The sequence below is a fragment of the Corvus cornix genome, chromosome 1, assembly GCF_000738735.6.
Source record: "Corvus cornix cornix isolate S_Up_H32 chromosome 1, ASM73873v5, whole genome shotgun sequence".
NCBI lineage: Eukaryota > Metazoa > Chordata > Aves > Passeriformes > Corvidae > Corvus > Corvus cornix.
In genome coordinates, this window is record NC_046332.1 from 35,688,170 (window position 1) to 35,704,314 (window position 16,145).

The 16,145-nt window shown below is 39.6% G+C and overlaps 1 protein-coding gene across 8 annotated transcripts in view; it reads right to left on the reverse strand.

Annotated features, from left to right (window-relative positions):
- The window catches only part of GRM5 (glutamate metabotropic receptor 5), a 246,884-nt gene that overhangs the window by 25,622 nt on the left and 205,117 nt on the right, over positions 1-16,145 (reverse strand). For all 8 annotated transcript variants that reach the window (XM_019286772.3, XM_019286771.3, XM_019286774.3 and 5 more), the window contains 2 exons: positions 15,699-15,825; positions 4,076-5,015 (listed from right to left, as the gene is read on the reverse strand). In XM_019286772.3, coding sequence (XP_019142317.3) covers positions 4,076-5,015; positions 15,699-15,825 — 1,067 coding nt within the window. The remainder of the gene's footprint in view (positions 1-4,075; positions 5,016-15,698; positions 15,826-16,145) is intronic.

A 16,145-nucleotide genomic window follows, 5' to 3' on the forward strand; every position in this document is an offset into this window, starting at 1 on the left:
AAACACAAACATTCAGTGTATCTTGAATATACCTAACATTATCTGGCTTAGCTGGTGATTATTCTTTCCTTCTGAGAGATCATAGCTACCTGCCTGGTTTACAGATTGAAAGTGCTGCTCAACCTTCTGGCTTAGTTACTCATTAAGAAGATGATAGTATGTCTTGTTTTGTTTCAGGAGGGTACTTTTGGCTTGTACTGGGCATCTATCAGCTTCGCTCTTTTGAGAAAAATACTGGTAGGATTTTAAAGACTTAAATAGCATATATATATGCGAAAGACAGTATTTAGGGCTATTTTTAATACTTTGCTGGTTGCTCAGAACAGTTTATTACTTGCTTAAAGGAAAGAAATCTTGCTTTTCTGCAGGTACTTGTGGGGAGATGTGTTTAAAAGGTCAGTTTTGTAAGCTTGGAAAGTGGAGTACGTGTAGTTTGGCCCATTTAAAGACACCTTCCGGAAGACATAAACAACTACGGTGGTTAATTTTTTTGTGTGAAATCCAGGGCAATGATATTAGAAAGATATTAAGAGGAGTTTTTGAACATCTGCACTATTCTCCAGGTCAGGGTAACATGACTGAGACATTTTGATGTGCAGTCTTGACTAGAAATATCATCATAGAAATATCATCATAGAAATATCATCATAGAAATATCATCATAGAAATATCATAATAGCAGCTCTTGTAGCAGGAATATACAGCCTTTATCTTACATGGAATAGCGAGTTATTTGAGAATGAGGAGAGGATAAATTAGCCCTGTATTTTTGACCCTTGCAAAAAGGCTGCGTAGCATATGTGATAATAATTCCTGGTACTTCAAGGTAAGATTTACTTAATATATTTTTGGCCTTCCTAGTGTCTGTGAAACTAACTGGTAAGATAACTGGAATCAGATGTTCCAGATGCCTCTCTACACCAATTATATAGCTTTGACTCCAGCTATGTGGTATTCTCCTTTGTGGAATCACTTCTGATAACGTCAGGTTTGTTAGCCCCGCTTTTAAATGAGGGCAGAATATCTTTTGGTGAGTACTGCTGAATCATGATAGCCTCCATGAAATGGTTTTAATTTCACTGGGTAATGAGTAGTTTTACTCTCTCCTTCTACATATTTCAGTATGTGAAGATTCATTCCAACACAGCTTTCCTGATTTTCTTAATTGAAGAGCACCCCATGCAAAGAGTCATTTAGGACTGTAACAGATGCACTGCTTTATTTGGGCAAAAGCAGTCTTGTTATCTGTCAATTTGTGGCTGATGTGAAAGCTCTGAGTGGCGCGTTGGCATTATCTGTTTGACAATGATTTGGTGCAATACTACACTGTGCTATAAATTAGTGTCAAGAAGCGAAATGTTAATGATAGAGGCCCCTCTATGCACTGGTGACTTAAATAGCACATTTCTTTAAAATTCAACAGTGACTCACTCTCTTTTAAACAAAACCCCTCTGAGCTATTTAAATAATGCCATGTAGTTCTAGTGCATATTTCCTTTGATTCTGAATACTTTGGTGTTTACTTGAATAACTATCCAAACAATCTTTTAAGCATTGTACTGAGTAATACCTTGAAACCTATTGCTTTGTGTAACCAGATTTTTTCAAAGAAATGTTTGATTATCGAGTAAAATGAGGGAACTCTGCTCATTTTCTACACTAAATGGAACTGAAGCTGACAGTGGTTTTCTGTTCTTTCTTGGAGATTTTACCAGACCTAGGTGAAGTCCTGAGCACTGTTTTAAATTTACTCATCACCTTTTAGGACTCTCTTTCATGTAATCAAATTGGCATTGATTGGAGAGAATTTCCCAGGATCGATGGAATCATTTTGCTCTTGGATGCCTAGACCCTTCAGGCACACACTGACTGAGCACTACTAAACTCAGTGGCACTATCACAGTTTAATCAGCTGAGGACTGAGACACACATATTAGGAGGATCTTCCTTGTTACAGTTTTGTGCATTGATGAACCCAGCTGATGACATATAAGTTTTTCCCCAAGTTTCAAAAGCAAAATTCTAGTTCTTCATATCCAGGCAAATATGTCAAGGTATCAGCTTTCTGATGCCATTTTCATTCCTACACACACATATTGGGCACTCTCAAAGCTCTTTTTGGATTGAAGTGATTCCCAAGACAGTATTATTGAAAAAGAAGTCTTTGTTGATGATCTTTTGTATTCTGCTAATATCTCCCTACTGCAGGTATTATTTACCCATTGAGGGATATAAAGAAATGAAAGAGAGTCCTCAAAAAGAAGAAAATGCATCTTGTCATTTAGAATATTTATTAATGGGGTATGCTCCTTGCTTTTCAGAACAAAATAAAGATTTTAGAGTAACATCTTTCCAAACCAGATCTGAACAGATGACAAAAGATTCCTTCCCAAGCCCAAGATCTTCCTGTCATCTATAACTTCATCTTGTTGAGTAAAAAAGTTACAAGATGACAAATGAGTTCTGCAGCAAAAGTGAGGGAAATTAATAATAATCTCAAAGAGGAATGCCTTCTAGTGAAGACATATTTTGAAGAATACCTCTTTAACAGTCCCAAGAGTTGCTATAGGGCTTCTAATTCAAATACCTCAGGTCATTTATGCATAATGATAGAGGTTGCAGAAAAGGATATTTCAGGTAACCATCACTTAATCTGAAAAAGGATTTACCATTTTAGAATATCATTCTACTCTGCACCTGGAAAGAAACAGGAAATATAACCCCCATAATTAACAGATCATAAGTATAAAATATCTTGTAATAGACTGGCCATTTTTGTACCACTTCAAAGTCTCTGAAAGAGAATCATTAGTAATATTGTGACAGAAAAAAATAATCACTTTGGCATAACATATCCCACAGGTATTAATAATAAAGTCCTCCCTTAGGTCTAAATAGTGGTTCCCACAAAAATGGAAGTACAAATTGTTCTTGTGCCATGCCAACTCCAGTTGTGAAAAATGAAATATCTGGAAATATTCATAGTATCAATCCTAAAACCCATGTGTGTTTCAGTGAGGAGAACACTCTAGCTACTTTTCACTTCCAGACTTGATGTACGTAGCTGAGGAATGACAAAATTGTATCTTTGCAGTTTCATATTGACAGACTTTTTGTTTATGCCAGAAGTTAAATAACCTAAATTATCCTCATAGCACCCATATCAAAAGTGAAAGGATCAAAGGATGAAAACAAACCACTGGACAAGGTGCACGCCTACATGTTCCATCTATGAAGCAGGGCAGTGTTTCCACTCCAGAGCTCTCCTTTCTCTTTAGTGTTCACTTAAGGTAATTTTTATACACTGAACATACAAGTTGTCTTCATGATTGCTGAATTCAAATAATGCCTTAGGAAGAAACAAAGAAAGATTTCATAAGGGAGTAAGGGAGTATCTGTTCAGTGGCAGGAAGGGTAGACAGAGCGGGGCCTGTGAACAGCTGAATTTGTTAGGGTTAGGAGGATGTGTACAGAAAAAGGTAAGGAAGAGATGATAGTTGAGAACAAAGAAAGAAATTAGGAAGAGATAGTATAAGAAAGGAAAATCAAGGGAACAGGAGATAAAATGTGCAACAGAAGAGCCATATGGAACAAATCCTCAGATGCCTTAGAGTGGTTGCCCACGATGACTCTTGTGTTTAACGCTCATCCTTGATTATGGAGCTCTAACAGCAACCCTGTTGTCTTACTGCTGTCACTAGAGGTAAAATACTGACACTACGAAGTTCATTTAAGGGAAAGAGGTTGTAAATGGGTGCATTCAGGACAACAAAATGTGTTGTATTTCTTTTTCTCTTGGGTTTTTTCCTCCTAAGATCTTGTTTCTCTCCCTAGATTCATGTACATTTGTCACAGCCAGTACTTCCAACTTTGTTCTGCCATTGCTTTGTCCCCTGTTTTTGCACAGTGTTTGGACTAAATCAAACCCAAAACTTGCAGATGTGGGACAGAGGACTCACTCCACTCCCGATGCAGAGGCAAACGAAATTAGCACACTTCCCTTTTTCTTTCCACTATTAGTAACTCTCAGAAGATCATAATCACCTCCCCACACTCCCACATTAGAAAACTTTACCTAAGCGTTTCACCAGATGATCCCCTTCTTTTCCACAGGTTCACCAGGCTGCTGGAGCGGCTCGCGGCTGAAGATGACTTTCCATCCCCTACGTGCATGCGGACTACAGTCGATGTGGTGAATGCACTGCGCACGTTTCTCTCTGGCTTAGCAAGGATGATGTACACCTTGGGCACAAACATACAGCCAAGGGCCACCGTGGCACTCAGACTCACTGAGAAACACATGGTGATTATCTTGTAGTTGCTTCCAAAATATATTGGCACAAAAGCCAGCCAAATGATGCAGGTGGTATACATCGTGAAGGCAATATATTTTGCTTCATTGAAATTAGCTGGGACATTTCTTGTCTTAAATGCATAAAAGGTGCAGCTCAAAATTAATAATCCATTATATCCAAGGGGAGTCACAACACCCAAGTTGGTGGTGTTACAAATCAGGTAGACCTCTCGGATGCTTGGGTAATCATGCATTATATCTGGTGGCTCCATTATAAAGAGGGCAACTATGATGCCTAATTGTATACATATCAAGATAAAAGCAATAACCAGCTGGGCGCAGGCACTCATGAACCTAGGTTTCTTTGTACAAATTTTCTTCTTGCTTCCAGCCAGGATTCTTGCAATGCGGTTGGTTTTAGTTACTAGAGCAGAATAGCTCATAGCTGGGGAGAGGCCGATGCCAATCCGCTGAAGGTAACAGTAAATCTGTTGAGGTTTTGCAATCAGACAGAAAGTACACAAATAACCCAAGCAGATGCCGGCCAGAATGATGTAGCAAAGTTCTCGGCTGGATGATTTGACCACCGGAGTGTCACGGTACATTATGAATATGACTGTAACAAACAGCGTGGCCAACAGGCCCAGGCATGCAAAGACGACGGCTGCAATTGGTTCGGGATCTCCCCATCTGAGATACTGGACTGGGATGAGGTCACAACCTACAGAAAAAGAGAAAGTAAAAGGTAAACTGAAGTTTATAGATGTGAGATTCTTTAATGATAGTTAGAGGTTTTCCTGGTATTCCTCTTCTTTTTGTCTTTCAGGAAGCTGCCATTGGAACGAGTGTAGGCTCAGATTGTGTTAAAATAATGTCAATATAACGGCAAAATAAGTACATTTCAATGACAGCTTATTTCACTAATACACTTTATCTGGAATAGAACATGATGGCCAAGCTGATTAAGATAGGTCACGTCTCACAGTGGAATTTACTTTTTAAATTCTATGAAATATAGGAATTTATGAACAAATTTCCACAGCAAGTTGCATTACCTCAGTACAAAGTGCTTCAGAGTTCCCTGCATACTATTTACACTTAAAGGACTAGATGTCAATTCTAGCAATTATATTGTACATTATAAAGGATATTGGTCTTTGCTTAATGATTGTGGAGAGAAATCTTGTAGATTCTAACTGTCAAAAAAAGAGATATCTTTCTCAGATATGCTACCTTTTTTCTAACAAAAAATTTCTAGAATTGGACTTGCAAGTAATAGGTAATTTGGAATGGCACACCCTGCTCACTTATCAGTCATTCATCCTTTTGAAAGTTCTGAAAAATTAAAACCTAATCTAACTTGTGAAATCAAACTGAATTTAATAAATTAGCAACAAAGCTGAATTAGTAGTGCAACCCACCTACAGACACTTGTTTTTCAGTTTTGTATAGGTTTTAGTAGGTCATTCTATTCACCTGGGTCATAGGAAGTCAAAAAGGCTTTTAATTCTGCAGTGTACAGATCAGCAGACAGGAGTAACAGCTGTCAGAAAACTTGTCGCTTGCATCCCTTCTCCTTCCCTCCTCTCTTTTTGCACTGTAGAGTCTGGATAGGTATTTCTGCTTTCTGGCCAGCCTATGATATCTTCCAGGATTTCTAGGCAGACATAGCTGCTGTCTTGCTGGCTACAACCATTGGCACATGACGGCTTCCATCCTTACGTTTTGTTCCCAGGAACTGAAACTCCTGTTCAGGTTCTCTGACCTTGCTTCTTTTCATGACTTTCACTCAAGATCCAGATGGGTTCTGTGCCCTGTGGCACCAGAGTATACTATACCAATGCCTATCAAAAAAATATTTGTTCTCTACTTCCCATCAGCAGGTGATGTCCAGGCACTTCCTGGGAAGCAGGGCTTCAGTAAATGTAGCAGTTGCTCCAGAACAAAAATGTCATAACAAAAAAATGCACACACCAACACCTTTCTCTTAGGTTTTATTGCTGAGCACACATCATACGGTATGGCATATCCCTTTGGTCATTTTAGGTCAGCTGTCCTGGCTGTATCCCCTCACAAGATCTTGCTCATACCCAGCATACTGAGGAGGGAGGAATGTTGGAGAGACAACCTTGATAAATGCTGTGTTATCAATATGTCTCTAGCTATCAATGCAAAGCACAGCACTGTGAGGGCTGCTGTGGGGAAAATGAACTCCATCTCAGCTAATAAAAAAGGGGAGGACCTTGATGTTCTGGAGTGTAACTTCCTGAGAACAGTGGACATGCTGGCATTGCCAGCCAGGGCAGGACAGCAGGGAGTGGATGGTGGAAAGGAGAAAATGCAACTAAAATCTTTTATTTCCCCTATACTTGCACTGAGTTGACTAGACTTGATTACAAAATCTAAATTACTTCAAAATTTTGTATTTTTGTAATCATGTTGCTGTCTTCTGGTGAGGTCACACAGGAGAGTGTCATCCTGACTTGGAGTGGCTCGTGACAAGGCACTTCACCCTGTGAAGGTGGAGTGCCAGGTGCTCACATCTGTATTTTCAGCAGTGAGGGTAATTAGGACTGTCTGGTGGGTATGTGTATGCCAAGAAATTGCAATTAATTAGGCAACCTGGGATCTCAGTGATGAACAGGAGTAAATGTAGATATCAGAACGATAATTGGCAATTTTTACATGCAAGGTCTATTGTTTGCCTTTTCCTGTATTTTAAGTGGATCTTAGAGTTTTCCAAATCTGCCACTGAAATTCTTAGTAGTAAAAACCATTTCATGAAACAGTATGGGTAGATATTAGGCTTAACTCCTTTCTTTTCCAAGTATTTCTTCATTCTGTATCTCTACAGAAATAATATAATTGAAGATATAATACCTTCAATAAGGTGGCAATAGTACAAGGCAGATAGTGTTCTTGAAGAGAGCAGAAAAATCAGAGGAATGGGGTCAATGAGTCTTTGAACTTTAGTGCAATTAAAGGATAAAAATTTGCAGTCACTTTAGTGTAAGAGAATTGGGCTCGTTACTGAATACAGATTAATTTGCCATCCATATTTGACTGCTTTGATGTGAAAAGCTTTCTCTTGCATTAATAAAATTATTACCACACCTAAATGTAAGAAAGGCGTTAGATGATGAAACATTCTCATTGCATTAGTTGATGATAACTATTTAACTCTTGCTGTTTTTATGGGTTTACTTATTCAATATTAAGTGTGGGCGTGATACTGTATTTCTTTCTGGCCTTTTCAAGCTTACAGTAGCACAGTAATCACATTATTAAAATCAACATTTTACACAGGTGAGAGTAGTGAAAAAGGGTGAAAGCAAGAAGGCATTCTCTGTTGTGTGCAGATATCCCATTGGGGGTTCTTCCCCAGGAAGTTTTATAAGTAAATGACCTCTAAATCTATTTCTGATTTTAGCAAGACTTAATTAATATTTTGTCGAAACAAATAGTTTCCAGCTTCTAACACTGCTATGTATTCTTTACAGGAAATTTGAAGAGAAAAGGTCTTTATCTGGTAGCTGGCCTTTGCACGCAGACAGTGATATAGGGGCTACATTTTGCCTCATTTCTAACGTTGTAGCAGAGGTGAATCATAACCAAGTGTTCCTCATTAGTTTCAGACTATTTCATGCCTTCCTTGCTTTATTACTCTTTTTACATTCTCTTGATGAAATACCTAAGAAAAAAGTTGAAAACTTGTCCCATTTTTCCCATCACTGAGTATACTTTACAAGGAGATTGCTAAACTTTGCGATGATTTATTCCTCAATTAAGATTTAAAGACTGGATAATCTTCATGAAATGGTGAAGTTTTCACATAATGATTGGTGAAGTTTTCACATAATAGTTTTGTAGGTAATGGTTTCTGCCAACAGCACTTTGCAGAAAAGGACAACTAGATCAAGTAAAAGAAAGATGGGAAAACAGAACTGTGCATGTTCATGTTGGGTTGATGGCCAGGACTACACCAAAACAAAAGCTGAAAAATGGCACCACGAAAAGAACTCATTCCTGTCAATGGCCATGACAATGCCCCACAGCCTACTTCTTACACTTCTTCAACATCACCAAGCACCTGGAAAGTTTTCTCTCCTAGCTGGCTCGGAAGCAGGTGGAAAAAAGCCTGCAGTATTGTCCTGTGGTGCCCACAGTGTGCTGAGGCACTAAGGTGATCTTTGGCTTGTGGAAAGGCTGTTTGGACCCAGTCCAATTTGGAGCAGGTGTCAAGTAGTTCTGTGCTCAAGGGTGCCTGGAGCCCCAGTAAAATTGATATAAAACTACCCTTATGCTCTTCTGGCCAGAAAGATAGTCAGTGCAGAGCAAAACACCAGATACACATGTGAATAGCAAGATGAGCAGATATAAAAAAATCAGACTTCCATTTAACACACTAGGGAAAGGTTTTCTCGAAGGACCACCAAAAATCACAAAGAAAATACAGATAAGGTTGTCTAAGGATCTTCTGAGAAAAAAAATAAATCTTCTGATATTTTGGAAAAGCATCCAGCTACTTCATGGATGGAGTAAATTTTGCCATAAACAAGGACAGGAAATGCTCTTGAAGGCCTGACCACTGCCATAGGTCTTTAAGTAGGTCTGTTAGTACACTGTCCTCTTTCTGTAGAGGCAAATTTGTCCCTTATTTCTGATCTTTCATACTGCATTAAAATTAGTTCATCTGGGAGAAGAGTTTACAGATATAGAGCACTGTATTATAGACCATATTTTCTGTGGATTTGATCTTAGCACTATTTTAATCTGTTATTATAGCCTTGACACCTACAAGACTTTACCATGCCTTCAGCATCCATAAAAATGTATTAGCTTAGCACTGAGAAATCCCTTCCATGGCAGGCAATATAAAATACATAACTAAACTATCTTCAAATGTAAACTTGACAGAATAGGAACTGTGAATAGGATTCACTCTGAAAAGTGAAGGTAATTCAATAAATTCTCTTAAGTTAACATCATGAGCTAAAGCTCACTGAATCTGCGCATGGAGAGTAAAACTGGCAGAAAATTTTTTCAGTGGGATTTGGCATCCTGGCCAGCAAGTTTGACCAGTTAAAAAAAGATTTTGTTTTCTTGGTAATTTTTCAGACATCCTTCCAAGTTTATCAGAAGTCTGAACACCAAGGTTGAAACTCAAACAACAACCTAGCTACATTTTAGTAATGAATGAGTCTTCATATGGCATTTAGCACTCATTATTCAAAGTGTATTCATGTTATGAAATTAAATATTTTATATTAATGCTTCTGAATTTTTCTCTCCTTATAATCCCAAAAGATGGGAGAGGGTTATTTTGATTAGTTATTTAGGTTTCCACATATATGGAAAGCTGAGAAGCAAAAATGTCAGCATCAAAACAAAATCCTGCATAAAGCTGATGGGGTAGCTTTTATAAATTTTTTTTCAACCCCAACATTATCCAGAGGATTACACTCTCCAAAGTCCTGAGGGACATATCAGGCCCCTGACCTTCACATGGAATCTGGACCACCTGAAGGGAGAGAGGACTTTAACATGTCAGATCTTTGTTCTGGTGCTATGGTAAATTACTGTAGTTAGCAGTCCTTTGCCTTGCTCTGCTGGGACCTTTTGAACTTGCTGCAATAGCAGGGCACGTAGAGGTGTCTTCTTAGCTGCTGCAGCTCCCAGACTGGCACATTTACTGAAACTATCAGCAAAGGTGGCTTTGCACAGGCAATGGATGCAGCAGATGACTGTGCATATATGTATTTTTTCACCTCTGCAGGGCAGGATTTGGGATTGGTCATGTCTTAAACCATGAAAGCTGGAACATCTGTAGCTCAGGGGCTTGAGTCCCAAGTAACTGTAATATGTGGAATCTGTGCGTTGCAGTAAGAGGCAAGACCATGAATCTTAGAATAGTACATTAAAGTTACTTTGTGACCATATGGGAAATTATTCCTTAATTACACAAGTGTGAAGAATGACGGGAGCAACTGATGAATTACAACAATCAGGTCTCTCCTTATGCCAGCTCTACTGTTTTGATTTAAGTTTCACTGAGAAGTGCTGGCTCTGTGTGCTGTAAATGTTTTGTTCCGAAAGCAAACTTTCCATAACATAAGGCACAATTGCAAGTGGATCCTTCTGGCTTTGTTGGCGAGTTCCCCTTCATCCAGTCCAGGAGCCTCCAAGAGCTGTTTGTTGAGCTCAGCAATATTGAACGAGCTCACTTGAGCCTGAAGTGCTGTGTGGCTCATGCTGGACTGGAAGCTGAAGTTCACACCTTACCTGGAACAAGCAATCAAGGGAAGAAAAGTCTGCAAACCCAGCAACAAGGGAGCAGAAAATGACAGAGATTCTGGTCATAATATTGCCACCTGAACCCTTGACTCATCCACATATACCTTTTCCAAGAGGAGGAGAGTGAGAGTGACTGATGGCAATATCATTTGGAATAAGAAATAAAATGGAAAGAGAAATAAAGGGAGCAGAAAACAGGGTGAAAACTGGACATTATCTCTACTGATGTGCATTTAAAACACTAAAAAAACCAGATAAAAATTGTATTCTCCTACCCTCAGTCTGAATTACAGCTTTAACAATTATGATCAAAAGCAAGATCCTAATGATGTTTCAGCAGCAAAATCAATGTCAACACAGGCTAAATTGTGTTCTCCCCTGCATCAGACAACTGCTGAGATCACCCATGGCTGCAACATTATTGCAAGAGGGAATACAAGAAAGCAGCCTGATGGCAACAAGCAGTTCTTTGAAAATATTTTGGGCAAGACATGAGCTACCTTTTGCTTGGGTGAGGGGCAGATTCCAGTCTTATGAGACAACTGAGGCTCAGACCCCCACGGATTCTGCCACAGCCAGAATTGCCATACTGCAGGAAGAGCTGACCAAGTCCTTGTGGGGATCCACTGAGTTCCACTGCCAAGCATCGCCCCTGTCCTTGGCCCCACAGATTTGAGCTGTCCCATACAGTGCCAGGAGCCAAGACAGCAGCAGCCCCCAGCACTGTCTGTTCTTCTTGGCTCTTGCTGCCTGTACAAGCAATGCCCTCAGGGTGAGGGAGGCAGCGGTCCTCAGTGAGGAATCCAGACCGGTACAGGCCAAATGGGATACAGCAAAGTGCTGTCAGAGCTCTGTGAAATGGTTGTTGTGTCAATTAGAGCTGGGATGCACATTTTTCAGTCCTTTCTATCCAAGGGTTTTTTGGATAATCCAGCTCTTATCTGTCACTTCCAGATGGGCAGCAAAATCATGACAGTGCTATCTGGCTTTACTGTGCTTTATTTGGTGAAAGAATTTTTGTAACTATAGTAAAAATAAATATTTCTGATATGTACTCACCCTTGAATGGCAAAGAAAACATTTCAAGAGGTGTAAAATAGTTAAGCTCCTATTCTCATGGGAATCAAATTAAGAAAATCAAATAGTCGGCATATTTGGAATACACAGAGACTAAGAAAAATATCAATACAACCTGAAAATAATCCAATTGTCACTGAAATTAATATAATCTAATTTAATCTAATTAATATAATCTAATATAATCTAATTTTCTTGCCATTCCTGAGGTCACTGGACAAAACTTTGGTTTTGGTATTGTTGTATGCTGTCCCTGAATGTCAGAAAGAGAGAATAATTGCTTCTCTCTCGCCTCAATAATGTCCTTAAATGATAGTGGTAACTGAACCAAGTGTTCCTACATACACTGGAAAAGCTCTGAGGCATTGAACAAAATTTTTTTGGTCTTTCTAGAGCACTATTTTTGAATGCAGAAGGCCACATCCTCAGATTCTCCTCAAGATACAGAAAAGTTAGCATCAGCATTTGTCTTAGCATCAAGAAAATCCTTCCATTTGTATCTAAACTTGCGGGGCACCTGTTTCTCTTCCTCCTGCTGTGAATACAGTGCAAAGAAGGGCTTTGAGGAAGAGTGGAGTGGCTGGCATATACTTCTGGACTTAAACCACTGAGTTCCTCCTGCTGTAACTGAGTCCGTGTCTCAGCCATGCTGGCCATGCTAATGTGCAAATTGGTGCTGTATTGTATGGATGTTGCCAACACAACACGTGGGGGCATAGGGGAGCTACAGTAGATTGGGAAGCATAACTTGATACTAAACCAGGAGGAGGAAAATTACTTGTGGTACATGTTGGGATAGCACATATAAATCTGAAGAAAAGGAAGAGACTTGCTAGGTTTTTGTCCAAGGAGGAGCCTGATCCCTGGGGAATATTGCATGCGAAAGCAATCTGAAACTTGTGACGAAATAAAATATGGACAGTTAATATTCCCTTTCTTGCCTCAGCTTCACTTCTAGATGGAGACATTTTCCAGTAACTGATTTAATCAAGAGAAACTCTTGTTCCCTCTTGCCTTTTCCACTACTTTTGGACACCCTCTGCCTTTCTGTACTTCAGAACTTCAGTGTCTTTTTCTGTTCTGAGAATAACTTTGTTTTCCTACACATATTACATCCCTTCTGTCTTCTCCCCTGCTGCATCTGAATTCTGATATTCCATAGGTGGCTTAAAAAATGCATTAATCTCTCTTCCTTTCTGTCAGTAACATCCCTGCCATTACATATTTTATTTAGTGATGTTTGTGACACAAAACTGATGCTGATCACTGAACATAAGAAAGATGGAGCAATGTTTTGTTATGTGAGCCAAGAAAGGGTTCCAAATAAGTTTTTATCCAAGATCAGATCTCTGGCAAACAGTGAGGTGCAGCTCTGTGTTGAAAGCCATTTCAGGTGCGTGGCTGATAAATTTACAGGACTCTCATCTGAAGGTGATCATGCAGGGAAGATGTATTCTAATGAGTTTTTTATATGTGTAGCCTTGCGGAGCTGACATTACCTAGGAAATGGCTTTATCAAGCAGCAAAGAGACTTAGCATACTGCAGTATCAGACGTAGGGACATTTCAAGGAGATTGCTGTATACTTTAATAAACTGAAAGGAAATTTCCTTGCCAGAATACAAAATAAATCAACCTCTCCTTACTTTTTATGCGCATTTATTACTATATCCTATGTTGTAAACAAGATTGAGGGGCAGTTTTTTTATAAGCTGCAAAAGTTGGCACTAGAAATATGATCATTAAAAATACAGCTCACCATTTTGTGTGGATAAACTGGGAATAGGTTTTTTAAAAATATCTTTGTGATACAAATTAAATAAGACAAGATCCAACCATCATGCCAATATTAAGTCGGGTGGGGACTAGGCAGCTCTGAAGCTGTGGGATGGGTGTCCTGTTACTAGGAGGGCACATTCTATCAGCTGTGCTCATGGAGGCCAAAGAGGGGGGGTTCAGTTTCTGAATAGTGCCCACCAAATTCGTGCCTGGCTGAGGAACAAGTGCTAGATCTCCTGAGGAACATTGCTTGGCGCTGATGTCAAGGGTTCCTTTGTGTACAGACTGATTTTGGTCCCTAAAAAGGCATAACTGTAGCCAGATGAATGGTTTGCAAAATGTGATTTTGCAAACAAACACAAAATGTTTGCTCATGTAATACACAAATCAGTTGGCTTGAGTGAAAATACAACTGATTTCCTTAAAAACATTCACTGATAGGTGGAAAACCATTAATTCAACCTATAAAAGCTTTTGATGGGCCAACCCATCCCACTCTGCCATTCTGAGGGCAAAGTGAGACTTTCAGAAGATGAATCTTCCCACAAGACCATGTCATGCTTGAATCATGGAAATTCGTATGTCCTGGGGAGCCAGCTCAAAGCACTTAGGCTGAGGGCCACTTTGCCTTACATATGGTGCTTAGGGTCTAATTACTCAAACTTCCCCAGGTCGGTGGGCAGTTCCCACCACTGGTTCTCTGGCTTCTCTGGTGGCACTTGGAACAAATGCCCTCCTAACTGACTTGCAGCAGTTCCTTTTTTAGCTGACCTATGCTGGGTAAAACCTCAGGTGCTCACCTAAACAAGGGCATGAGCTGGGATCTATAACATCTCAGACAAGACCCCTGGAGGCTGAAAAGCTGACCAGTTGTGAACTGGTGCAGGAACCTGGTCCCTGCAATGTAAGTTTGGAACCTTCTGAGAAGTGTACCTGACATTGTACCCCACCGCCAATACTCTGCATTGGGGACCCATGCAGCCTGTTCTCTTTTTCTCCCCTTCTCCAGTCTCCTGGCACAAGAAAGCTTTCCCTGAGACAAGAAGGCTTTTCTGGCTGATTGCTGGTTGCCTGGGGAGGCAGAACTGGGGGAGCAGGGCTATGGGAGCATAGATGCAGCAGAACTTGAAAATCCATTTTACTGCTTTTTCAGTTTTCTCAGTTGAAAAGTTTTTTTTCTCAGGGAAGTGTCATGTTTGACATTTTCTGAAAAATACCCCATCATTTTCATGGTTAAATGATATTCTTGCAATAATTTGGTAGCCTAGCTCATTTACCATAGGAAGGCAACAGTCCTTAAGCAGGAAAGGACTAACTTTATAAATAAAAATCTGTCTATAGGCCAACCCTTACCTTACACTCTCCCACTTACATAAATTCATGCAGCAAACTGTGTTTTCCTTTGTCTTCCCTCACACCTCAAAGATTTTCCCCTCATCCATAGAAACTGTATGCAAATAAGGTCTGTGACCTCTTCTGGAAAAAACCCTCTCTTTTCTTCCCTTGTCCATACAAAACCTGGCACAGCAAGAACAAGGTCCCTGAACAGTGTTTTGAAGTGGTTTGTGCTCTGAAAGTTTGTATACTTTAATTCTGTTTATTAGTCATAAAGAAGAGATGCTGTGGGAGTGTTGGAGTAATTTACCTCCAAAGAAGCCTAACTGGTATTCTGCAGGAGCATAGAGGTCTATGCCATGGCAAGGTTGAACACTCTGTTCCAGCAGACTCTGATGAACAAAAGACTAACACAAACAAAAGTCTGTTTGGAGCACTCGAGCTTTTAGCAGCAGTAACTACAGCACCTAGTTCAGAACCTTTTCAGATTAAAAAAGAAGGTAGTGCACTATTCTGTACCTGCTTGGGAAGATAATAGCACTCTTAAATGCAATCTTCCTTAATAATTTCTCTGACAAGCACTTAGTTTCTGTATCTATTTGGGGCAGGGTAAGATCTGTATTACCAGAGGTTAGGACACGGCTGAATACAAAACTGTGGCCTTTTTTTATTATTTATTTTTGTTTTTTTAAATTTCAAGATCTAGTAATTCAGGTCTTTAGAAAGGAGTTGAACTATGTGAACAATTCCTGGATCAGGTTGAGGAGATAAATATCAGCTTCAGTTCAAATTTTAGCTTTGTCCCTGTGTTCCCTCTGACCAAAACCATCCTCATACTCACCCGTATGTGCCATTTGCTTCTTCAGCTCATTAGATGAGCACTTTCACTGACAACACAAGCACAATCTCATCTCATTTACCTGTGAGGTCCTCATTGGGCCAGGAGCCGAGCTGGCAGGCTTTGCATGTGTATTCGTCAGAGACATATTCGTTCTCTTTACAAGGAGTGCAGGTCCAACAGCAACTCACTTCCCCTTTTCGGATCACCTGAGACAAAAATTGACATTTGTTTTAGTAGCATAAACACACATTCATGATGCCCCAGCTACTAATTTAATTTTTTAATATATTTTTTTTAATAGAAGGGTTTTAAAAATTTTATTGTTCTTTTTCATGTTATGTTTTCATAGATAAAATTTGACAAAAGTTCTCAGTTCTCCCATCATGTGTGTACCAGAAGGAAGAATCCACCAATCCCAGAGAAGTATAAGTGGAGGTACAGAATGACAAAAAAGATGGTTTTTGCCCTCTTAGAATTTGCAAAGCTCCACAGATGTCAATGTGCCTACAAAACCCAGTGCATGATA